The sequence below is a fragment of the Colias croceus genome, chromosome 12 (assembly GCF_905220415.1).
Source record: "Colias croceus chromosome 12, ilColCroc2.1".
NCBI classification, from domain to species: Eukaryota; Metazoa; Arthropoda; class Insecta; order Lepidoptera; family Pieridae; genus Colias; species Colias croceus.
In genome coordinates, this window is record NC_059548.1 from 964,376 (window position 1) to 991,975 (window position 27,600).

Genomic DNA, 27,600 nt, shown 5'->3' on the forward strand with positions numbered 1-27,600 from the left:
CACCGGAATGTGTGAATAGAAAGAATGCTTATACATAATATTATTAAATCATCATTACGTCTAGGTACCTATATATATAAAAGTGAAACCCATTTTCCTTGGTCACGGCATCACGCGTGAGCGGGTTGACTGTTTTCGATAATTATTTTTTTTATAATATTGAAGTACGAGAATTATGGTTCTTATGGAAAACAAAACATAAAAATGTACCACGGGCAAAGCCAGGGCGGACCGCTAGTTTTATATAAAATACATTAGACCCATTGATGTCAAGTAGGTAGCCGACCTTCCATTATAAACAACCCCTATTCTGCCTTTAACACACGTAATGTAATATCAAAGCCTCAAATTGTTCCCCAAGAATGTTCACACCACTTACCAATTCAATTAATTTAAACATTGTTCTATAGTACTATAACAACTCATAATAGGAACGGCAATGACCTTTATTTGTCAATTACGTGCTAAATATCATTAGAAAATACTAAGGGCTGTTTTTTCAATCATTGGTTAATACATATTCGTCGAATATCGTATTAAACAACCATTTCAAAAATAAATTATAAAAAATATATATTTATTTTATTTATTTAATAAACTAGCGGTCCGCCCCGGCTTCGCCCGTGGTACATTTTTACGTTTTCTCTCCATAAGAACCATCCTCGTACTTCAAGAAATGTAATAAAAAAAGAATTAACGAAATCGGTTCAGTTGTTCTCGAGTTATGCGCTTACCAACACATTTTGCGATTCATTTTTATATTATAGAAACTTATATAAAAAAATAAATGTTTGAGTTTGAGTTACTTAGGTCAAATTAGTTTCACAACAGCGGACGGGCACTACCAACCTTTTCTCGAACCGTTTTACGTTTTACCTTTAACTCTGGTTTAATTCATACCAGATGAATCGTAATTTTCCACATGACGCAGATAATTGTTTGATACAGTAAGCCGTGTTTGTCTGTGATGTACGTGTATCATTATGAGGTGATTTTTTGCTGATAAGAGAAGACGCTATTGTCCACGCCTACATTTCTGCGACATACCGTTGTCTAATCTTGTGTGATTTGACTAGCTTTCCGTCCTTGGTTTTGTTTACAGAGGACCTAAAACATAAATAACTAATAAATAATGTTTATTTCTGATACACAATATTTATATATTATTTTATCTAACTACTTAATTACAAAATGATGTATGCGTGTAATGCGTGGGGCGCTTTTCAAGAGCTAATTATACATTGCACCGCACGCTTTTTTCACTATTATACTATGTATTGATTATTGTTTCATTCCTAGAGTAATAATTATTTTTTACTTTTTAGCGGTATTTATCTTGAAAGCATGTTTTTTAGTTTTTTAAACTATATTTAGGTATTTGATGTGATGTGCTTTTTGTAGGAGACACCGCTTAGTAATCATGACGTGATTTAGAAAATATTATAAGTTTTAATAATCTGGTGCTTATGGATAAAATACTGTGCTCTAGACATTTCACGCTATGTTATGTTATTTGTTACAATACATCTGCTGTCGGGTTATTTATTGTAGATTAGATTAATGTATATTCTAATATGTATCGTATCTCATAAATAAAATGGATGCTTTCTTTCAGAATACCTATTCTTCACTCGATACGACAATATAGAATATTTTTAAAAAGACGTGTGGCACTCGCGGACTGCCGCGGTAAGAGTGGGGAGCGTGAGGTTTTTTCGTTACGGAATTTCTCGACTCGGTCCCCGCGCTCAAGGCCCGCGGTAGAAGCTATGCAATAGCTTAAAAACTGCTGCGAGTATAATAATTGAATTTACCTATTCCAATTAGATATTAAAAACTATTTAACGAATTCTTTCAATTTAATATATTATATTGTAATTAATTCCACATTTCGAACACTTTATAGAGAGCATAGTCACGTCATTAATTTCTAAAATAACAGGTATACTTATAGGGGTATATACCTCGTGTGTTCATAAGTTTTGAGACGAACTTTGTAGTTAAAAAATAAGATAAAATATCACTGGCTGATATTTATTTCTTTTTCCAATTTTGAATTTGGAATGTTTACTTTTAATTCCTTTGATTTTCAAATTTATATCTTTCAATTTTCTCGTGATGGAGGGAACTAAAGAATTACGTGCGACCGTGATTTCGCTGTTTAAGGCGGGGAAAAAACCGACGGAGATTTTCCGTGAGGTGAAAATTTTTGGTGTGAGCCGTAACTTCGTGTATTACACTATCAAACCATACAGGGAGACTAATTCTTTGCAAGATCGCCAAAGAAGTGGCCGGCCACGCTCTGTGAGGACGCCTGCGAACATCAAAATCATCAGAGAGCGACTTCGCCGAAATCCATGTCGCACTCAGAAAAAACTCGCACTGCAGACTGATATTTCGCGGGTATCAATCAACAGAATACTGAAATATGATCTTAAGGTAAAGGCGTACAGCCGTAGGAAAATTCACTTTTTAAACGACCGCCTTCGTAAATTGCGACGCGAACGTTGTCCAATTCTGCTTAGGAGACACGATGCGAGGAAGATACTCTTTACTGATGAGAAAATCTTTACTGTCGAAGAAAAGTTCAACCGACAAAACAATAAAGTGTATGCCAAAAGTAGCCATGACGTCCCACCTTCAGCACGGAATGTCTTGCGTACTCATCATCCGGCTAGTGTCATGGTATGGTGGGGAGTTTCGTATGAAGGTGTCACTCCGCTGCATTTCTGCCAACAAGGTGACAAGGTGAAAGCCAAGAATTATCAAAGTGATATTTTAGAGCCTGTTGTGAAACCCATGTCTCATGCTTTATTTCACAACAAGGATTGAGTTTTCCCGCAAGACTCAGCGCCATCTCATAAGGCAAAAACCACCCAAGCTTGGTTGAAGGAGAATTTGCCGGCCTTCATTGCGGCTAACGAATGGCCCTCCTCCAGCCCCGACTTCAACCCGCTGGATTATCCTTTATGGACTGAATTAGAGCTCAGGGCCTGCCGAAAGTCCCACCGAAACTTGGAGTCACTGAAGCGAACTCTTGTCCGAGAAGCAAAGCGAATTCCATTGGAAAAGATTCGTGCCGCTATAGATGACTGGCCAAATCGTCTGAGGGCCTGTATAAAAAATAAGGGTGGACATTTTGAGTAATAATGAAAGTTTATTATTTGTTATTACTCACTTAATATGCTGTATAAATTTTAGAATTATAAGTTAAATATAACAAAAGATATGCAACTTTTATTTCGTCTCAAAACTTATGAACACACGAGGTAATATACATATAAGGTATACTTATAAAAACTTTTCGAATTAGGGGCGATTTTTCAATCCTTGGTTAAAATTTATCCGTCCAATAAAGTATTACACGAACATTTTAAAATGTCACCTGTAAACTGTCAAATACGGACAATTAGAATATGTTTTTGAAATGGCAGTTTAATACGTTATTCGATGAATAAGTTTTAACCAAGGATTGAAAAATCAGCCCTTAAACAAGTAATTTATCAATTAAGGAAACACGAAGGAATTAGAATGTTTCTTTATAAAACACTAGCTTACCGCCCGCGGCTTCGCCCGCTTTGTCTAAAACCTAATAAATTATATACTAAAACCTTCCTACTTATTGAATTACTCTATCAGATAGAGTAATTCAATAGGAAGGTTTTAGATAGAGTCTATCTATTAAAAAAACACATCAATATCCGTTGCGTAGTTTTAAAAGATTTAAGCATACAAAGGGACAAAGAAAGCGACTTTTTTTGTAGTGATTATTTTTTAAGGTCGATATTATACTGCGAGAAAAAATGTATTCTTTTTAGATTTATAAACGATTGCACAATACTCGATGACATAAACGATTGAAAAATACGCGAATCCGCAATAGTAAAGCAATTTAACTATTTGCAACAAGACTATTTATTTCCAACTCAAACTTAATGTTTAGAGCTTCATTAGAAATTAGTTTTGAATGCCGGCGGATTTTCAAAGTCACTTTTGATTAAATTTTCCAAAGTTTGCGAGGCTTCCGTGCGCACGAAGCAGATGTAATGAAATGAATATAACCAAATATCTCTGTTCCTAATACGTTTAGATATCTATGTTCATAATAACTTTTGCTCACAACATATTGTTCTTTTAAAATATCCGAGTTTCATCACTGGTCGTGAAAGTTCATAACGAAGCCAACTTTACCGAAACCCCTTTGACAATTCATCATCGCTTTGCGAATCAATTTTCTGAAGAACTGTGTTTCTACTTATTGGAGGATAATTTTTGAATGTATTATATTATAATATTGATTTGAGGATTATTAATATTTAAAAAATCACCATTTCTCGAAACTAAATTTTTAGGAAAGTAACAAATTAAAACATAAATTTAGTAATGAAAAGGTTAGTATTTTCTAGTGTTTGATTTTACGCGAGTATTATACAATTAGAAATTAATGAATTTTAACGGATTTTAAACGCGATTTATTCATATTTTTATTATTTTTTCGACGTTTCGCACACTGCAGCGAGCGTGGTCACGGGGAGCACACCCGCTGCAAAGTGTGCGAGAAGATTAAGAAAAATTTTCACCATTTTTAACGAAATTTCACAATATCTTTTACGGAAATAGGAGACATTAAAATAGATATCTATATTTACAAAGAGATTTATCCGGCAACAATGAAACTAATTTTCCTGAAGCTTTACTATTTATAAAAACCGGCCAAGTGCGTTTTGGAATCGCGCACCGACGGTTCCGTATAAAGCTTTATATTTTATTTTTTGTAATTGTAAATTTATAATTTTCACAATTATTCCTTTATCTACGCTATAAGACGTTGCTTCGTAACAAGTTTCAGGATTCTGTGTTAACGGGAAGTATCCTGAAGGTTTTGATTCCTTTGCAAATTGCAAAAATTTGCAGCATAAGCGGATGGATGCATCGTTTGGCTTGCGTTGGCTTATAAGTTCGATTTTTTATAGCTTCAAGGGAACAATATACTTGAGTATTCAATAAATATTTCAGCTTGATACCTCCACGCGTTGACTTGACTTGACAGACTGACAGATAACAAAGTGATCCTTTAAAGTTGAACTTTAACAGTTCAAGACAAGTGATAACTGCGTTAAAAACAACCGACTTTAAACTTGCACTTGCAAGATTTACAAAAACCACTGGGCCTATCCGAATAAAATTTTTATGAGACCAATTCGACACCATCTCGCATCGAATAAAAAAAGAATCACGTAAATCGGTTCAGAAACCTCGGAGTAATCGGTGTACATACATAACATTGATAACCTCTTCCTTTTTTTGAAGTCGGTTAAAAATAAAAACACATACGGCTAATATGTCGAATTTTAAACAGATAAGGAGGAAAGAATAACGGATTGAAATCTTACTTTCACCAGCCGCATAGTTCCAACATCGGACAAGCCGCCGTAAAAACTAGTTCCATCCGTACCATCTGCATTATTATTTATATGTCTTGGTATTACTAAATTATTATTATTGCTTCATTGATTTAGTTTGCAACACCTACTTACATGTATTCGTTCTTCGTTTCTATTTTCATTGGTTGTGCTACCTGGAAGAGAAGGCTCTGCAGCCATAAGGTCGCCTATTATGCAATGTGTTTAGACAGCTGTGCTCCACGGTTTCACCCGCATTGCTCTGCTCCTGTTAGTCAAAGCGTGATGATATATAGCCTATAGCCTTCCTCGATCAATGGGCTATCTAACTACGAAATATTTTTTCAAATCGGATCAGTAGTTCCTGAGATTAGCGCGTTCAAACAAACAAACAAAAAACTTTTCAGTGTTATAATTTTTAAATTATCGATTTATTTTTTGTTATTTCTATAATTTGGTGTGTACATAAAGTTTTCATTCATTAATTGGTAAACCATGCATGAATGCTCTCAACTTTTACACGCAATTTCCAAGCGGGGCCCTAGTAAAGAGGGGCCAAAGTTCTCAAGCAATAAATTATACCATCTGTATTTATTTGTTTTTATTTTTATAATTTCATGATAATATAACATTTATTATCATCAAACTGTTGAATTAGATGAAAATTAAGCAAATATACGGCAACAATTATTAATATAAGGTGTTATGTTATAAGATGTTGTTAGTTCATTGATAACTTTATTTAAGTTAGATAGTTGAATACATAGATTATGAAATATGAAGAATGTAGATACGACAATGTGAACTAAAAATATAAAATTGTATTTTAATTTTTAAAACATATAATATATTTTTCACATTTAATCGATCCTGATGTGGTATTGAAGGCTGCCTCTTTTGTTATACCGGGGCAACGTGTTGTATATAAGGAATCCAATTTCTTCTACTCTTTCGGTTTCTTATAATATATATTTATATACCTACCTTATAACAAAACAATCTATTGAAAACGTGAGTTTAATTCCAGGCATATTAAATGAACAACTAAGTATGTTACATAGTAAATAGGTAAGGAAAATATAAATAATGCTCCAAAAATAATAGATATGTGAGCAAAAATAGCGGAAATATTGTTTTAGGAGCAAACATTTTTTTAATAACAAAATTCTTGGTGATTATTATTTTGGTAGGATCTCCAATATTGAATTACTTGCGTTAAGAAAATTAATGAAGCGTGAAATATTGATGTTGATATTTTCGTTTCCAATAACAGGAGGTTTACTCATAATATAATAAAATAATATTTTTCCTTAATATTTCATAATCGGTTATTCAATCACTTACACTCGTTTAACTTATAACTAAAATAATGAATTATTTATTATCTTGTCACATCTGTAAAATTTAATAATCTTTGCACCGATTCCGCGACAATTTTAAGGTAGTCTTATTAAATATAGCAAAATACTTACGTATTGTTTGTGTTGAAATATAATAAATATCAGTGAAATTTAAATATTTCTTATTTGGATTTTATGGCTCATCGTCTAATAAGTGAAAATGGTTGAAAAGGAATATACAAAAATTCCTACTAAGGAATTCGAAAGTGGTTTCGGTAAGTTGTTTAATGTTTTTGGTGTGAGTTTTGTGTAAGATTTAGAAGGTCATAAGCGTCTATGGCAGAATAAATCAAAATTTGTTGATTATATTGTCTTATTGTGTATGTAATAACAATAATATTATCTAAAGTTAAAAGGATAATAAATAAGGTATTATCTTATAGCTCCCTGTAGGTACCTATGTGATGTTGTTCATTTCTCAATAAGGTACTTAATTTGTATCATATTTTTATTCGATAGTTTTTGTTCGATTAGGAAAACATAACGTATTAACTGTTTCGCTAAATGTTTTCAACAATAATCAGCTTTCTTTTTACACACCGCTTACACCAGCACCGTTTTAATTTGATATCAGATTTTAACTCCCGGCTTCACCTGCGTAGGAATTTCCCATGAAAGTGAGGTGTTTCACCATTGTAAAAAGTAATCTATGTCATTCTCAAGACTCCTCTCTATCTCAAATTTGTATATTGAAAATTGTACCATTCCATGATAGAAATACATTTTTACACTTATTATTAAGGAAGAACCAGAAATCAACCAAATTATAACTCAGGGATTTACTCCACAATCATCATCATCATCATCAGCCCATATACTTTCCCACTGCTGGGACACGGGCTTCCTATGAGGGTACAGATCATAATCCGCCACGCTAGCCAAGTGTTAATTGTTACAAATAATAAATTTCCTTCCAGAAAAGAAACCAGACCCGCCTAAATATGGATTCGGAGTAAGACACGTGCAAGCATTAATCATTTTCACAGCATATGCCATCGGTTACATAGCAAGAAGCCACCTTGGTGTCACTATAGTAGCCATGACGAATGATGCCGATTCTTCTACAAAATTAGCACTTAAATCTACACTAAATAACACTGATATTACTGAATTAATAAATAGTACAATAGTAAATGAAATAGATGCAGCCAACGATAGTGTAACTAATGTTAGCGTTAGTGATGACAGCATTTGGAATATTTATCAGGTATGACTTTTAATTTAACTTGATACAGAATTCATGAATTCAATAGTTCAGAGGCATGAAAAACAATGTAAAATTACAACAATAGGGTGATTTAGCAAAGCGGTAGATAGACTACAGAATTTGAAATGTAAAGCAACATCACTTTCGTAGTAATAATGTTCAAGTAATTGATATTTAGGCGATAGTTCAAAAGATTCTTGTCTGCATTAAATAAGTAGTTCATTATTGCCTTTTTTATTTCAAGTCAAGTCCAGAAGAAACTTAAGGTTTCGGGCCTAATTGTGAGTTAAAATACTTAGGTAGAAATATTTGTGCCAATCTAAAAACGGATTTTGACGATAAGTAAAAATATATCTCCGACGATTTTAAACGAAATTCATATGTGATTTGATACTGATTTAATCTATTAAAACCAGACATTGGTTTAATGCTAGTTCATGTTGTTTTCATGTGGTAAATTAAAGCCTAGCGCGGTAAATATACACGTATTTGCATACGAATAAAGCGCGTCACACACGGTGAAGATACTATAATATTTTATGTTAAGATACTTTAATATAGGTAAAACGTTATAGTATCTTAAGGTATCCGGTATCAGCGTTCGGACCATCATGACCCACAAAATTTCGGGTCATTTGTAACAGGATCGCGGTTCTACAGGGGTCTTAGTACGCAATGACAAAAAGAAAAATGATGGTCAGAACGCTGATACCGGATACCTTAAGATACTATAACGTTTTATATTAGAGTATCTTAACATAAAATATTATATATAGTATCTTCACCGTGTGTGACGCGCTTTAGCAGTAAATTCAATGAACCGTTTGGCCCATCCCTTGGGTGTATTGTATAGGAAGGTAGGGCCCTTTGTAGTTTTATGGATCGAAGTGATCTTGTAGTAATGAGAAGCTGTATCTGCTTTGCTGTTTTCTTTGATATCAAATATGTCTTGAATAATATTTTTTACCTATGAGATATTTTGTATCCGATTTACCGATTGGAGCTAAATTTATTACATAATTACAGTAGCTCATTTTGCCCCAGCCCCGTATATTCTGATAATGATATTATATCAACTAACAATATAGATAATCTATGTACATTAAAATTATTAACTGAGTAACTATAATATGAAGTAGCAAATAACAGTGTAAAGACGCACATGTATTTTATGGTAATCATTTTGAAATTAGAACGTGTCAACCCTAGCTCAATTATTCTTCCATTAACGAGTTAGAATAAAGAAAAAATATATAAATCTTCAATGTCGGGTGTCTAAGTTACATGATTTATAACTTCCGGGTTTGATAATGACTTTAAAATTAGTGGGTGGCAACCCTATCTCATTTCCATACGTCCATTAGCGAATTAAACAAGAGATGTATTCAAACAGCCACAAAATTAATTCAATTAATAATAATTGAACTGAAATGGTAACATTATTCTTCGTTTAATCCCATAATATGTAAATTTATTTTGATAGGGGTCTAGTATCATTTTCCACCATGCCAATATTTGTAAGTAGCTTAATTTTAAAATATGTTTTAAAATTTACCTACTAGAACTCTGGGTAGCACTAATATTATAAAGCTTCAGCTTTAGACTAAACTCTTCAGAGTTTGTTTGTTTATTTGAACGCGCTAATCTCAGGAACTACTGGTCCGATTTGAAAAATTATTTCAGTGTTCTATATCCCATTTATCGAGGAAGGCTATAGGCTATATATTATCATCTCGCTTAGACCAACAGGAGGGGTGCACTGCGGGTAAAACCGCGTAGCACAGCTAGTTATTAATAAGCTAATTTTTTAGTTACCTACCTAGGTTACAATGTCGCCAGTTTTCTAATTATAATATCCTATAAATTTAATTCAAATCAACCACTAGGATCACAGCAATGTCAAACATAACATTTATTAGTCTCCTAAATCTAATCCAGTATCTCTAGGTTATAACAGACGCTATTCAGAGCATCAAGGGAGCTATAATAATAACAACTCCAACAGCGCTAACATTAATAACAATCTTGGGGTTAAGGAAACCAAATATACCAAAACAGTTCATAAATGTAACATCTCTATAAATAAAAGAGAATCCCTATTCCCCTTGGTCACGGCATCACGCGTGAGCAGATGCACTGATTTCGTTTACAATTTTTTTTGTTGTATTTGTTATTGTCAGGAATGAAGCAAGTAGTGCGAATAATAATTAGAAAAACTGAATGGTCATTTTAACCACAGTTTAAACTTTGTATTAGATAGTTTCCGCGAAGACAGCAAAACAGTCTTTCGGGTCAGCGAGTTGTGCTATAATTATTAATAACTAGCTGCTCAGCGCGGTTTCACCCCCGTGGCTCCACTCCTGTTGCCCGTAGCGTGATGAAATATAGCCTATAACCTTCCTCAATAAATGGGCTATCTAACACCGAAAGAATTTTTCAAATCGGACCTGTAGTTCCCGAGATTAGTGCGTTCAAACAAACAAACAAACAAACTCTTCAGCTTTATAATATTAGTATAGATATCAATATAATAGAGATAGAGTAATCAATCGCCAGAAAATTCAGTTTTATTAAAAAAAAAATAGCTTACCGCCCGAGGCTTCGCACGCTTTGTCTAAAACCTAATAAACCATATACTAAAACCTTCCTCTTGAATCACTCTATCTATTAAAAAAACCGTATCAAAGTCCGTTGCGTAGCTTTAAAGATTTGAGCATACAAAGGTACATAGGGACAGAGAAAGCGACTTTATTTTATACTGTGTAGTGATAAACAAAACTACATTATATAAAGCTGACCAAGAGATACAAGAGAAGGAATATGATAAAAATCTAAAAAAAAGATCGATATAAAAATATTGTTTCCTATACTTCTTAAATACGCACATTTCTAAATTAAACATGGTTTAGCAACAACAATAATAAAAAACCCCTGCCAGTCATTGAGTTACTATGTACTACGTACTAGAGAGGACATCGCTACTACACTCTTTGTAACAGTTAGAGTCAATCGTCTCAAACTATTTTTTTTGTTACATTAATTGGTTTTAATTGATAAGTTTATTCATATTTTTTAATAAGATAAACAATATTTATTTATTATATTAATTGGTTTTAATTTATATAAGTAATAGGAGGCAGAATATCTACAAAGTGTATGACTCACTAGCCGCCCCACGCCGCCGCGCTTGTCGCACAGATTTTGTTCGTGGTGTCCTCTCTATACGTAGTAATAATACTCAATGCTGCCAGTCAATATCATGCTCTTTATACTTTACAGCAATACCACTGGTCGAAGCCAACCCAGGAAATGGTCCTCAGCTCGTTTTTCGTTGGATACGCCATCATGACGTTCCTCAGTGGTCCCATCTGCCAGCGATGGGGTGGGAAGATCCAACTCCAAATTGCCATGCTCGTTAATGGGATTGTGTCTATTCTGTCACCGTGGGTCGTGGCGTGGGTGAGTTTGAAGTTAATTATTATTTATATTCTAATCTAAGGCTGGTTGCAGAGCTTGACCGACCATCAGTGCGTACGTCAGTCGCGTTTGTCATATGTATGGAAATTCATAAAACCGTTCATACTTCATAGCTAGACCAACCAACCAACCAACGTATACACGCGTATTGTAATGCGTATAAGTGTCATAGTCATACAATTGTTGATGCGTATCGTAAACTATCATTCATCATAGCAAGTTAGATCTCTAATCTAATGCTGCGACAACTCGGCTTGAAAACGTTACGCTTTAAACTAAAAGTAGTGTACAATTCTACTAACAATTAAACTGAGGTTCATTATGAACACCTATATTTACAAAACTAAATTTTACATATTTTATTAAGCAACCATAACCGAAATTTTTACCTATTAATTCTCCCTCATTTTCTATTAGTTTACATTATCGTATAAGTTTTGTTACATATTCAATGTTTACTATGTCTCGTTCATCACCATATTATGTACTATGTATCACGTATATATTATGTATACGTATATCCATTATAATATAATCAAATGATTCCCAGGGTGGTTGGAAGGCTCTCTGCTTCTGTCGTATATTGCAAGGATTATCTCAAGGGGGATTGCTTCCGAGCTTACATACAATATTGGCAAATTGGGTGCCTCTGAGTGAACGAGGAACGCTCAGTAGCTACGTCTTTACAGGTATGTTGAATATATTATTATGTTGTTATTTACTGGTTTGTTGATTAAATACGCCAAAAATATAGAATTGATTTTGATGAATGGCAGCATAGCGTTGTGGGTTATGAAACAGAATAAGAATTCGTTAATTTAAGAGCAAGCTCTTTTAAATTATTTTTTTATACGGATAATAGCATATCGTATAATATTATTACCTTATTGATTAACAAATAAAGTATATCAACAGTTTATTAAATCATTTGTTGATCGCGTTTATTACAATATTTATTATTTGCCTTGCGTGTTACCGAATTATTAAAAACAATGGCATGCACATGAATTATAATTTAAGGAAATACATAATTACAAGCTCATAACTTAAATAAAAACCGAGCTGTAACGAGAAAGCTATTACTTAATAATATATTATTTATCTTCAGTTGATATTTTTATTCAAATACCAACAAAGTTTGAAATAAAAAGCATTTTAAAATAATGATTAAAAAAAGACCAAGTAGAAAGAGAATTTATAAAGGCATGCAAAAAACTACTTCTTTATTTGTGATTTGTTGATTTATCTTTTGCGTTAAAATAAATAAGGATTTTGCAGCGGTGTTGTAATAAAACATTTCTGAGCTAGCTTTGCTATAGTTTATTCAAATAATTGTAGAGGGAAGTTTATTTTCACGGCAAAAACAAAGTAATTAATTGCTTCCTCTGTCCAAGACCTAGAATAATTTGCTGAAGTCTTAAAATTTTGCTGCAAAAAGTTTTGTAAAATCGTTATGAATTATTTGCTACGCGGTGCATTTACATCAAACGAACCTAGAGCTAGATCAAGAGAATTCTTTCGTGATATTTTAGTGTAAACGAAAACTCGTATTCAGTATAATTGTTCAGTATACAACATTCGATGGAATATTTTTGAACGCACTCAGAACAACGATTATAGAAAGCTCTACACCTGCTTACACTAAAATAATTTGACATAGTGGGATTAGAAGGAGCATTCGCTCGTTTGATGTAAATGCACCGTCAAATGCTTACTAACTTCAACGAGGTTACGTTCACGTGTAAACTAGTATCAAATTAAAAATAAATTATAATTATAGCAATGCTAGTTATAAATTTGTATAGATAAGAACGAAGGAAAAGATAGAAGTATTCATGTTAAAATAAGCGCTTTTGCGTGATGATTTTTTTTGCAAAAAATACGCATGAAGAACGCTGCATGGCATATGTTTATTGCCATAAGACGTTTTAGGCGTTTTCGATAGAGCTACAACATGAATTTCGTGTTGTGGTTCTTTTACTGTGACCACAATGCCTTTTGTCGACGAATGAGATTTTCACATTTTTAGTATTTTTGTAGCGACACCTTGCTCTGAATCGCGCAAGCGAAATGTTTTCGTTACAGAGCATAATTTAAGCAACTTTCCGACATCATCCATCGGGGCCTTAACGGCTGGCCAGTCGAGTAGACTGATCAAGGATCCACCCTTTTTCGGTGGAGGAATTCCACCTTCCTTCCTCCACATTTTATAATATATTTTTTAGTATTTAATTACTTACTCAAAAATATTACAATTCCACAGGTTCAGGCTTCGGTACAGTTGTAGGTTTCCAATTCAGTGGTGTCCTTGCCACCAGCAGTCTGGGCTGGCCATCGCCGTTCTGGGGGGTTGGCATCTTTTGCCTGGTTGGTTTTGTCCTGGTCACCGTATTTGGTGCTGCCACACCAGATGATCATAAGACGATATCACAGGCTGAAAAAGATTATATTATTGGAGCTTCTGGGGAAGGAACACATACGGTAAGTGATAAATTGTTTATCATTGGAGCTTCTGGGGAAGGAACACATACGGTAAGTGACAAATTGTTAGATTCACCTACATTTTGTTATTATTATAATCCTATGTATATTGTTATTATTATAGCCTACTAGGATTCCGCCCGCGGCTTCGCCCGCGCAGTCAAAGAAAAACCCGCATAGTTCCCGTTCCTGTGGGATTTCCGGGATTGCGTCATTGTCCCGGGATAAAAAGTATCCTATGTCCTTTCTCGGGTATCAAAATATCTCCATAGCGAATTTCATGAAAATTGAGTAACAGACAGACAGACAGAGTTACTTTCGCATTTTTAATATTAGTATGGATATGTGTTCTTACTCATTCAGGTTTACATTACAATATCTTCAGTCTATATTTGTTCCCACAGCAGGGATAAAGGCTTGTATGTATGTATGGGGCATAACATCCATACCAACTTATACACTTAACAACTTATAACATATCTTACCATCACACTGGGTTCGTGCGGGTTAGAAAATGTCACATGTCGTACTGTTACCTCACAATGATTTGTGTTAACGATTTGAACAGTAGTTATTTTAATATTGTGAAAATTACGATTGGAACCCTCAAACTTTTAAAATATCTGACCTTCTTACAACTGAGTCACCGCAAACTAACTTTTCCGTCTATCGATTTAATACTTTCATTATTACTGTTATAAATTACTAGATTTCCGCCCGCGGCTTCGCCCGCGTTTTCAAAGGAAAACCCGCATAGTTTAGTGTGCTAAATTTCATTGTAATCGGTTCAGTAGTATTTGCGTGAAAGAGTAACAAACACACATACACACATCCTCACAAACATTCGCATTTATAATATTAGTAGGATTACTTACATAACTATATTTATAAATTATTGTTCCTCAACAGATTTATTACTTCATTATAAGTAATTAATCGGTTTATAATAAATCTCTAACGACATTAATTAAGCGACAAATAATCTAGATTCGTAATCTAGGATAATCCCAAGAGAGGATACCTATTGTATTTGTTTCTTAATTGGACAAAATTGTTGTCTTTAGAAATTTGCTATCGATAATAAATTAAACAAGTCACTTTAATATTATTATTTCTATATTTATTTTACCACAATAGTTTATCACTACACAGTAGAAAATAAAGTCCCTTCTATCTGTCCCTATATATATAGATATTATATTCTCAAATCATTTGAACTACGCAAAATATTTTAATGCATTTTTTTAATACAAAGAGTTTTTTCTAAAAAAATTCTAAGACATAAAATTGTTAAGTTGTAGACAAGCGGGCAAAGCCGCGTGCGGAAAGACATTTTTAAATAAAATCATCATCGTCAACAATTACTATGCACTAGGTACCATGATTTATTATTTTCTTCGTCATTTCTGGGTTGCCTGGTAGAGATAGGTCCAGCGATAAGGCCGCCTTTTATACATTGTTAACCTTTTTAAGCATATAGACCCCTTAAAATTGAGGTAATCATCAAAGTAATATACATTGCGCGGTGACTAATACTGTTGTATATTTTTACAGCAACCAAGAGTGCCATGGAAAGCGATCATGACATCAAAACACACATGGGCAACGTTTATCACGCACATAAGTAGCGCTTCTACGTATGTGTTCTTCTTTATACAAGTACCCACATATTTGTATGCGATATTGAAAGTGAATATTAAAAATGTAAGTATTTTTGCTAATTAATGTTTTATGACAATTTTCACACACGTCACGATGTGATCCCATACTAAGCTTTCGCATGTGTTATGGAAACCAGATAGATAGCTGATAAACATACATATATAATTTTAAATAAATACATATTGATAATTAACACCCAGACACAGAGCAAACATCTATGTTCATCACACAAATATTTTCCCTGGGTGGGAATCGAACCCACGACCTCTGGCTTGGACCACTACCAACCAAGCCAACCGGTCAGGTTGAATGTTTTATACATTTCTTATACGAAACTTTAATATAGCAAAAAAAATGTTTTGTGTTTTGACGATAAACGGTATTGCAATATCTATTTCGTATTAGATAGCTTCAAATACGTCCCAATATTTTGAATTAAATTTGGTAGTCTACGATTAAAATAAAATTTTGCAAATTGTTTAAGTACTTACTCCAATTTTGTTTTCTTTCAGAGTGGTCTATTCTCATCTCTACCGTATGTGTTCGCATTTTTCTCTTGTATCTTCTTTGGATTTTTGAGTGACTTTTTAATAAATAGAAATTTAATAAGCATGAGGAATGCGAGACGATTTTCAAATAGTATTGGTAAGCTACAACATTTCTTATTAGTATTTTTAATTCCTACAAAAATATACCCACGCTTGATTATAGCGTTCATGCATTTGTATACAAAAAAAATGATCAAAAATAATTTCACATAGTTCAAGAAGTTGTTAATTATAAAAGCAAAAGTATGTGGTGTCTTGAATTTGATATTTTTTGGTTTTATGGCATTTAAATGCTTTATAAATATAAACTTAGTCACTTAGACACATAAAACTGAAAGAATAGAATAAATTCGATCGCTCTGGCGGGTCACGAGTGGCTGAGTTGGTCAAGCGTCCGCCCCGGATTGGCTCGAAAGGATCTGCATTCGAGTCCCGCCTCGTGATCGATTTTTTTCTATTCTTTATAAATTTATATGTGTTGTCTTTACAAATATCTTACATATATATTTTAATGTTTTCAGGTTCAGTGGTCCCAGCTATATGCCTAGGTCTAGTATCATATACAACCAATGTAACAGTTGCTGTTATATGCTTTGTGACCGCCGTGGGAAGCCATGCTGCTGTACATAGCGGTTGGGTGGTAAGTTGACAAATAATTTATTTAAAATTGGTAAAATAAAGAAACTAGAAGAAAGGAGGGTAAATATTCAGTGCCATACATAATTGGCTAATCAATTTTTAAATAGAGAAAAAACAAAGATGGAATGATATTCAACAATGAAGCTTGTCGAAATAAGTGGATTTTATGAAAAATATATTATTATCAGGAAAATTATTACATTATATTTTAACAAAATTGATGGTCTATAGCCCATTAGATTAATAATTCACCGAAAGATGTAATGTAATTAAAATATAATTGATTGAAAAATACAATCACGATACTCCGAAAAATTGTTACAAAAAAAAGCCTTAAGACTCTGTTTTAATACCCTTTGTAAGTAATACAAGTAAATTAAGAACTATGAACGTTTTATTTTTAGGTAAATTACATAGACCTGTCACCAAACTACAGTGGTGTTCTGATGGCGATAGGAAACGGGATGGGCAACGGATTCGTGTTGGTGCTATCTACTTTTATCTCCTTTATAGTGAAAGATGTGGTAAGTAGATTAGAACATTTTTATTAATCTAAACTAATACCACACTTACACACACACACACCCACACAAACTGCATGCCCAAAATGTTATTATTAACCTTATTTAAAATCACTCAATTTGTTCCTTATCACTATATAGTATAAAGCAAAGTCACTTTCTCTGTCCCTATGTCCCTTTGTATGCTTAAATCTTTCAAACTACGGATTTTGATGCGGTTATTTTAATAGATAGAGTAATTCAAGAGGAAGGTTTAAGTATATAATTTATTAGGTTTTAGACAAAGCGGGCGAAGCCGCGGGCGGTGAGCTAGTAATTAGTATATGTAATAACTAGTATATAATATATAAGATAACTAAACAATATGGATAAGTCTGGAGAGGAAGGCTTCTATCGTCTCTAGCACGGGTATATTCCTAGTTGAGGCGATCGTCGTGTCTAAATTGTTTTGTATTTATGAATTGTTTCCAAATAAACGATTTTTATTTTATTTTATGAATATAATTAAGAGGATGTTAGTTTTTTTAACCTTTGGAGCTTAAAGTTTCGCCATAAGCTATTTCTAAAAAAAATTCACCAGTACATAGGTACTTAAATCCTTAATATTAGATTTTGTTACCTAACCTAATCCAGATAAAGGCGACTGCTCCCGTTAGTCTATTACTTAATAAGCCCCAAAACTACTGAACCGATTTTGAAAACACTCCCTCGTGAGGAAGCTCCATTCTTTCTAATTATTTCATAGACTGTTTTTCAACAAAACTTTCTGTTTATAGTAGACTAGGTTCCCGCCCGCGGCTTCGCCCGCGCAGTCAAAGCATACCCGCATAGTTCCCGTTCCCGGGGGATTTCCGGGATTGCGTCATTTTCTCGGGATAAAAAGTAGCCTATGTCCTTTCTCGGGTATCAAATCTCCATACCAAATTTCATGAAAATTGGTTCCGTAGTTTAGGCGTGATTGAGTAACAGACAGACAGACAGAGTTACTTTCGCATTTATAATACATATTAGGTATGGATACACAATTATAAAGATTTACTTAGTGGGTTCACCAGGGATTTACTTATGTGAAATTATGTTAAAAATATTTTGGAATTTTTATTTAATTATTATTTATTTTATGTTCACAGACAGACGCAGTTCAATGGAGGATGATGATGTTTATCATGGCCGGTTTCAACTTGCTTGGCAATACGATATTTTTCTTATTTTCATCAACTGACGTACAGCCATGGAATGATGACCATAATAAAGGTAAATTAAGTGTAAAAAACCCTTATTTATATTAATAAGTAGGTACATATGCGCGATAAACTTTTATCTATATGAATGTTAACTTCTCTTTCATACTGAAACGATTTTGATAAAACTTTGAACAGAAATAAAGCACGACATAGACTAGTTAGGGTTTAAAAATAAAACATAATTTGTTGAGAGGGTGAGCAAAGCGCGGGTAAAAATTAGTATTTTTCTCAATTGCTATGATACGATTCTTTACATACCTACTCAGAGGTGGAGTGGGTGGATATTTTTGTAATTTTTTTACTTGTTTTGACAATACACAATATAACATTAATTCTTCCATTTTTTACTTCGTAGAAAACTTCTCGCTTACCACCTTATAATAATATTATTAAGCTATTGCATAGCTTCTATCGCGGGCCTTGAGCGCGGGGACCGAATCGAGAAATTCCGTAACGAAAAAACCTCACGCTCCCCACTCCGACGGGCAGAGGTGTGGCTTGAAGGCGCATGCAATAGCTTTACCGCGGCAGTCCCCGAGTGCCACATGTCTTTTTTTTACTTCTTGTGAGCTAGATCAAGAAGCTTATATCTAATACACTGGAGATTGCACTATGAACGTTGACTTGTCACGGGAAGGTATGTATGACCTTGAATGACGCCTGGTTGTTTTTTGTCCCTTTCACACCTAACTTGGCAAGTTGGTGTGAAAGGGACCTTCCCGTGACAAGTCAACGTTCATAGTGCAATCTCCAGTGTACCTATTAGATAGGTATAAGCTTCTTGAGCTAGATCAAATTCAATTCCATTTTTTACTTCGTAGAAAACTTCTCGCCCGTCTTATAATAATATTATTTTATACTTATTTACAATACAAATGATTATTTTCAGAACCGGAAGAAATTAAACTGCAAACAGAAAAGGATGGACTGAAAACTTTAGTTAAATAGTTTTAAGTAATTAGGAAAATATATATCTGTAAATATTTAATTTTTGTTTCATTCTACCAATAGCCTTACACCTACAATTAACCTTAATATAAATAAACTTCGCCGTGTGTAATAATTTATGTGTTTATTAATAACTAGCTGTGCCCCGCGGTTTCACCCGCATTGCTCCGCTTCTGTTGGTCATAGGGTGATGATAATATATAGCCTATATAATTATACTCTTTAGCTTTATAATATTAGCAATTAATTTTGAGCCAGTGCTATTTCCTAAGATATGAAATATAATATTATAATCAATACTTCTATAATATATACTATTATTATAAAGAGGAAAGGTTTGTATGCATGTATAACGTGTATACGGTTTTGACGCACAAGCTACTGAACCAATTACAATGAAATTTAGCACAAATATAGAGGGTAACTTGGATTAACACAAGAAGGAACTATGCGGGTTTCCTTTGAAAACGCGGGTGATGCCGCGGGCGGAAAGCTAGTATGGTAATAAGTTTATTAGGAATATGGAACAAGAAAACAAATTCATTGTTATTTTATGTCATTATACTTTTCAAATCAGTACACATACATTTTACTCAGGACGATGTTAAAATTCAATTATGTATGTTAATAAATAAATAAAATAAAAATAAAATGCCCGTTTATTTCCAATCCACTAGAAAGTTTTGACACAGTAATTAAATACACTTTTAATATTCATAAGAACAGAAAAATGTAGATTCGTAATAATCTCAGAAACATTCGCCAGTTTAGATATAATCCATACTAATATTATAAATGCGAAAGAAACTGAACTAATTTGCATGAAATTTGGTATAGAGATATTTTGATACCCGAGAAAGGATAGGTTTTATCCCGGAAATTCCACGGGAACGGAAATAATGCGGGTTTTTCTTTGACTGCGCAGGCGATGCCGCGGGTGGAAAGCTAGTCAAGCTATAATCAAATTTTCATCCTAATCTAAACCAATATCAAATGTCAATTTCCCTACGATATTTTGTTATGCATTCGAGAAAACCTTGGAGAGAACTATTTCAGTACCTGAATTGCTTTTAGAATTTTAAATTAATGCTGACGATGTATTCTTACTGTATTCCTTAATGGAAAAGTCGATAAGTCAAATGGACATTGAAATTTACAATTCCATTCTTTAAAAGTTCACTCTGAAACTGGAAATAAATGTATTCAATTTGAAATAGCATACTAGTCCCATGCTTTGTAAGGAGTGTTTCACTGATTGCCTTTCTTTAGGGGCATGTAATAGGTAGGTAAACTTTCTTCAAACTTATTTATAAAGAGATGGAAACTAATGCATATAATATCTCGTAATATGGTTTTAGCTAATACTATTCGAACCTCGTTTAATAGCTATCTATTGCAGTAAGTGAACGCAAGAAAAACACTGACTCATGGTAGGTGTCTTAGATATTGTGAACCATCTTAATTATCGATTCGATGAAAATTTAGGATGAACAAACCCTTAGCAAAACTTCATAATATGCTTATGTCAATTTGTATCGATAGCAGATTCTATTCCTTTGCGTTTTGACGTTTGTCTCGGCCCTTTTCAAATCGATTTGTATGCTCATGTGATTCGAGATCTAACAGAAACTTATGTGTACATTTGTCCAAACTCAAAATCAAAATACATATTAAACAGATGAGTAAATATCTTCTACAACATTTTTAAAGGAGTTTCAAGAGAAACAAGCTGTTTAATTGTTTTTACCTATTTCAAAAAATACATAATACTAATTCTATTATTATTAATAAATACTAGATTTCATTATTTACTTTAAACAGATTGTCCTTTTTTGACGCAATGTACAAAATACAACGCAGTATAAAAAAAAATTATTAATCAAAACTTTGACTACGTTTACGTTACCCTTAGTACTAAAACAATAAAATAAACGGCAGCTGTTTGTCCAAGATAAGAGGATGTCTTTAAATTCTGTCGCATTACTTATCAACGCATATTCTAAATGATTAGTTTCAAATAAACCTAAAATGCAAACTGCAAAAGAGGAACCGAAATCAGTGCAAGAGAAAGGTGAATTTATAGTTGAGGACTCTAAATTTAAAGGTCAGTTTTTATTTATATAGGAATTTTAATTGCATTTAGCCTACTTTCCTGAATTCTTCAGGGGTGTCAATTTTGTGTACTTTACAAGCAGTAATAATTTCTAAAAAGTTTCTTACAGTGAGAATCAACTCATAAATTAAATTTTAACTAAAGGCAGCTAAGCAATTAAGGAATGCCATGTAGAAATACCCAAGATAACGATCCTAATAGATAGTAGATTTAAATCTACTAATGGTACAGTTACGTGAAGTACATAAATAAATCAAGAAAAATTAGTACTATAACTATCAATTAGGATAATATTATTACGGCCCTTTTTGCGGTTCCAAAGATAATCGAAACTTACTTGTCACCAACATACAAATTTTTCGAGAAAAAATTCTGAGTCGTTCATTTTTATACAAAATCAATTTGCGTGTCATATAAGTTATTGTTAGCATAAGCGATTTCAAACAAAAAACGATCGTCAAAATTTTAAATCTCTAAATCTATGAAACCCGAAGCCCACAGTGAAACGTCATGACTAAAATGATGCATAGTTATTTTGATACATAACGTTTAATATGATTGAGATCAGATGCTTAGTAGAATTTTTATTCTTAGAACGACAAGGTTTGTAAAGAATTAAATATTATTATCTTATCTTTATTCTCACTAAACCTTTTTAATATCTGATAAAGAAACGTCATTATGTTTGTATTAATAAACCTCCCATATGCCTCAAAATTAATAGAGACTCTATTAAAAGATCAATAAAGATTCTATTAAAAGATTATTGTTATTAGTTTACACCATATCTATATGCCTGTGTCCCTCTTTATCGTCATCTATTTCTTCTACTTCCTTTTTAAGATGTAACATATTTGATATTATTTCAGTTTCAGATTGGGGATACAGGCATAAGCAATGCATTCTACTTTTCTTGGCTTTAACAACTGCTTACAGCATGAGGGCATGTATGGGCATGGCTCTTGTGGTTATGACAGACATAGAACCTCCTAATATATCTAATTCTTCAGCTTCAAAACGAAGTATTAATGACAGTGTTGGTGCAATATTAAATATAAGTGACATAGATTCTACAATTAATGACACAAATGTTGAAAATGGTAAAGGAAATGGCTTTTTGCATAGTCTACTACTAATACCACCAGTAAGTATAGCTGTTAATAATTTATTATGAATCATATTAAGCAGATGTTTTAAATTAAGTACCATGTTGCCTAGTTTAAATTACCACGAATGTTATCAGATAATTTTGATAACGTTTTATTTATACAATGTTAATTCAGTAGTCATTCAATTATTTCATTCAATGTATCTTTATCTGAAAATTTGATGGGTTCTTTTGTATTTTTATATTATTATTATAAATATTAACATAATTACTAACCTTTACAAAAATTTTGTTTGTTTATATTATTACATACTCAGAAGTTGCGTTATCTTGGAATTTTAAATATTTGTTGATTCAAAAAACCAACATTTACATTTCTATAAATTTTTAAAGAATAGAAAAAGTTTGATCACGATAACCAAACCGGAGCAATGCCTAGTCTTATAGATGTTAAATTTAATTTTACTAAATGATAATATGCCTAAAATTTTGAATAGATGGCGTGTCAAAGAAAACTTCAGTTTACTCATAAGTTTCTCTATTACCTTTCAGTACCCAACCTTCCAATGGAACAAGAAGATCCAGGACACCGTACAGTCCTCGTTCTTCTGGGGTTACATGCTCACTCAGATACCTGCTGGCACACTTGCTCATCATTTTGGCGCCAAATATTTGTTGACTGCAGCTTTATTGATAAATGGTGTTATATCGTTTTGTTTGCCGTGGGCAGCGCTTTATGTAAGTCTATGGTGCATTTAATTTTCCCATCTCAGTATGCATAAGATGTGTATTACTTTCTTGTGATTTAGCCCAGCAAAGTTACTAGTTTTTTTTTTTTTTTTTTTTGAATTAAACATAGTTTCCTTCAAACAAGAATTTAATGAATCTGGTATTCAATTTTGAAACCTTTTAATGATTCAAATACATAAATAGCCCTGAGTCAATTATGAGACCCTAAACAAGCTACCTCTTATTTTATTTTCCTTACAATTTACGAATTGTTACGTAGTTTCTTAATTTCTATAAGGACAAATCACTAGATAGTGTTTTTGTTTATTTGTACTTTTAACACTATATTTCAGGGAGGATGGGTCTTAACAGGAATTTTTAGATTTGTGCAAGGACTTAGCCAAGCCTGCATAATACCAGGAATGCATACAATGTTCGGTAAATGGGCGCCTCTTGAAGAGAGAGGAAGAATGGCTGCTTTTGCTTATGGCGGTATGTTATTACAATATTAAATTTCACTACAGTTTGACGACGTTACGCGATCCACTTCTAAGTCAAGAAAAGCTTGTTCTATGAAAACTTAAAAACTAGGAGAGACAATTAGTGATATTATAGATCCGAAAGTGTGTTTGTCTCATTTTGTACTTTGTAACGTAATTTTATGTTATGATTTTAGTTTCTGAAGGAAACTAGGAGGCTTAACCGTCTTGAACCACTCGAGTAAAAACCACGGGTAATCTAGTAGACAATAAAAATATTTTAAATACATTGCTCAACTTATTAATATCACTATTATGACTGGCTTTCGAATTTTAGGTCAAGCGCTGGGAGCAGTATTAGGATTCCCTGTTACCGGTTTTATTTCATCCACTTTTCTCGGTTGGCCTGGTATTTTCCGTTTTTATGGATTGCTTGTGGGTTTGGTTGGAGGTTTGCTTTGGTGGCTCGGAGCTGATAGTCCAGCTAAACATAAATATATATCTGCTGCAGAGAGGCATTATATAGAAACGTCTTTGGGCCAAGTTGGAGATGCGGGAAAGGTTAGATCATTAATTATTGTTGTTATGTGGAACAATTGAAATATAAGGACTTACGTAGATCTTTTTCGAGTCCTTAGAATCTTTAGAAAAGTCTTTAGAATCTTGTGAATTTACATAGAACTGCTTCGAGAAGGCTTTTTTATGTAAGTTACGTAAATATTGCTTATTTATGTTTTCAGAAAAAGCAAGCGGTTCCATGGTCGAAGATTCTACGCTGTCGTGGTCTTTATGCGATTATGCTAGCCCATATTGGTCAGACTTGGTGTCAGTTAACACTTTTTACAGAAGTTCCGGCTTACATGGACAAAGTTATGGGAGTCAATATAAAAGCGGTAATTATAGATTATAATCATTATTATGTAACACTTCAAATGTTAGACGTGTGATGTAACAACGCTAGGACATTCATAGCAAAGTGAATAAAGACTAATAAGAAATCAAATGCTTTTATTTATCATAAAATCAATCGCTCAATAAAACGTACAGGATTAAAATGAGTTGAAACTTTAAACAAATTAAAGTAGGAAAAAGCTAAAAGAATTGCCTTTTCGTAATTATCCAACTCATGATTTATAATATTATGCATTATTATTTTCAGAATGGATTACTCTCTGCTTTACCATTCCTACTTATGTGGTTCACCAACTTTTTCTTTAGCTGGTTGTCTGATATGCTTATCGTCAAAAAAGTTTTTAGCGTTACTGTTGCCAGGAAAGTCGCTAATTGTACAGGTAATTACAATTTCCTTGATCACTTGATCAGTCTGTCTTACTTACATAATATTTACATAATATTTTGAATTGTTCAAATGCAAGGCGTTCCCCTTGTATACTGATGATTTTATTGTATCCAAATGTGTATTTATTTTAGGAGCAATACCAGCGTCAATATGTTTTGTGTTATTAGCGCATTCTTCAAAGGACATTTATGCTGTAGAGGCGTTATTGTGTATCATCTGCTCATTCAAAATTGCTTGCACAGTTGGATTTCAAGTAAGTAACTATTACTTAGTTAGAAAAAATCTAACGACACTTAACCTATCGATAAACTATGGTTTATATTTAATAATTTCTTTTTTCTTTTATAATAATAGTAAATAATATTAACCCTCATAGGAGTTTCATGTTCTTTCAGTGGAAATATTATATAATATGGGGTGATGATGATGATGAAATATTTCAAATTAATGATGAGCATGCTATTTTCAGGTGAATCATATTGATATATCTCCCAACTTTTCGGGAACGATGATGGGCATGACAAATTTTGTTGCAAATTTATTTGGTTCAGTTGCACCGTTGGTAGCTGGCTTCATCTTGACAGATGTGGTATGTTGCTTTCATTTTCTTTCGATATAATATTTGTTCCATATCAAATATTTTAACTGCCACTTTTTAAGTTGTGATGGAATGAAAATAATAGTAATAATTGTGCTTAAAGAAATCATTATTTCTTTCTTACTATTAATTCACAGTCTCTATAATTTATATTCTGTGACACCAAAGGAACTACTTTATAAGAAGACTAGCTTACCGCCCGCGGCTTCGCCCGCTTTATCTAAAATCTAATAAATTATATACTAAAACCTTCCTCTTGAATCACTCTATCTATAAAAAAAAACCGCATCAAAATCCGTTGCGTAGTTTTAAAGATACCTAAGAGAACTCAGGCCCCGGATCCACAGACATAATAGAAAATTTATTGTGTCTGGAACCCATCGGGCCGCTTGGGACAAAGGGAAATAGGGACAGAGAAAGCGACTTTGTTTTATACTATGTAGTGACAAGGCACTAACTTCGTTACCTAATTTAATTATAATACAAATACACCTTTATTTCAGACTGACGAATATTTATGGAGAAAAGTATTCTACCTGGCAGCGATTATTTATTTTTCAACAAATGCTGCTTACGTCATCATGGGCACTGGAGAACTCGCAGAATGGAATGAACCTGAGGAAGAAAAAGATCTACCAGAAATGGAAAGAATGATGAAGGAAAAGGAATTAGATAAGGAATAGGTAGGAGTGTGCCTTAGGTACATAGAACCGAAAGGGTAGAAGAGATTCGATTGCTTTGTTGGATTTTGGGTAGACAACTTTTGCCACGGTTCTGCGAAACACAAATTTGAATCCGGCCTCGTGATTGTTTTTTTTCTATTCCTTAATAATTTCTGAAATAGATTGTTCTGTATGAAATAAAATATTTATTGTTAGTAGTAGATGTATGTTTGTCTGTAATGATGTAAGAATTATAGAAACTTAGTTCTTGCTGTGATAGTAGTGTTAGTACTAGATTTTTAATAATACAAATGTTCCTTAGATTGCTCTGAATAAACTTGGTGTATTATACAATTTTATGAGTATAGTATATTTCTTATATTAAATTTTGACTTTCATTTCTGACCTATTATTATTTATAAGATACTAGCTTTCCACCCGCGGCATCGCCCGCGCGGTCAAAGAGAAACCCGCATAATTCCCGTTCCCGTGGGATTTCCGGGATAAAACGTATCCTATGTCCTTTCTTGGGTATCAAAATATCTCTATACCAAATTTCATGCAAATTGGTTCCGTAGTTAAGGCGTGATTGAGTAACAGACAAACAGACAGAGTTACTTTCGCATTTATAATATTAAGTATAAGGTATGGATAATGATCAGTCTGATCTGTCAATATAGCTTGTTGTTTTCTCATTTATACGCTCAAATAACAGAACAAATTACGTTCAATTTACATACCTAATACGACATAATAATATACGAGGAGAGTTGAAAATTTTATTCTGATAAAGTTACTCAGATCCTAACTTTTAAGATGGTTTTGATAAAATACAGGTAGGCGCTTTCATTTCTTGTCAATGTCAATGAAACACCATTAGATAAAAAATGTTGTGTGGTTTTATGAAACCACGGCAAAAGTGAAACTTTTTTTCACACTATAGACATTTAACTAAAAATTATCGTATTTGTACGATAATTATCGTACGTATCGTGCGTCACGCGACGTGCGCTACACAGACCAAAAAGTTTGAGACGATGTAATAAAAGTTTCACTTTAATAAACTGTCTTGCATGATTGCA

General features: G+C 33.1%; 2 protein-coding genes across 2 annotated transcripts; both read left to right on the forward strand.

The window, feature by feature from the left end:
* The first annotated feature begins 1,971 nt into the window (after positions 1 to 1,971).
* LOC123696170 lies at positions 1,972 to 2,895 on the forward strand. The gene has a single exon (XM_045642227.1). It carries the CDS (start codon positions 2,119 to 2,121, stop codon positions 2,830 to 2,832), a length of 714 nt encoding a protein of 237 aa, XP_045498183.1. The 5' UTR covers positions 1,972 to 2,118; the 3' UTR covers positions 2,833 to 2,895.
* Positions 2,896 to 6,886: 3,991 nt separating this feature from the next.
* LOC123696197 lies at positions 6,887 to 26,854 on the forward strand. The gene is made up of 20 exons (XM_045642257.1): positions 6,887 to 7,017; positions 7,720 to 8,009; positions 11,289 to 11,468; positions 12,037 to 12,175; positions 13,750 to 13,967; positions 15,522 to 15,671; positions 16,142 to 16,274; positions 16,699 to 16,817; positions 17,221 to 17,340; positions 18,468 to 18,591; positions 21,541 to 21,633; positions 22,512 to 22,786; positions 23,303 to 23,488; positions 23,833 to 23,971; positions 24,296 to 24,519; positions 24,699 to 24,851; positions 25,118 to 25,250; positions 25,390 to 25,511; positions 25,728 to 25,847; positions 26,360 to 26,854. The coding sequence occupies exons 1-20, from the start codon at positions 6,963 to 6,965 to the stop codon at positions 26,537 to 26,539; spliced, it is 3,153 nt and encodes a 1,050-aa protein (XP_045498213.1). The 5' UTR covers positions 6,887 to 6,962; the 3' UTR covers positions 26,540 to 26,854.
* The last annotated feature ends 746 nt before the right edge of the window (positions 26,855 to 27,600 follow it).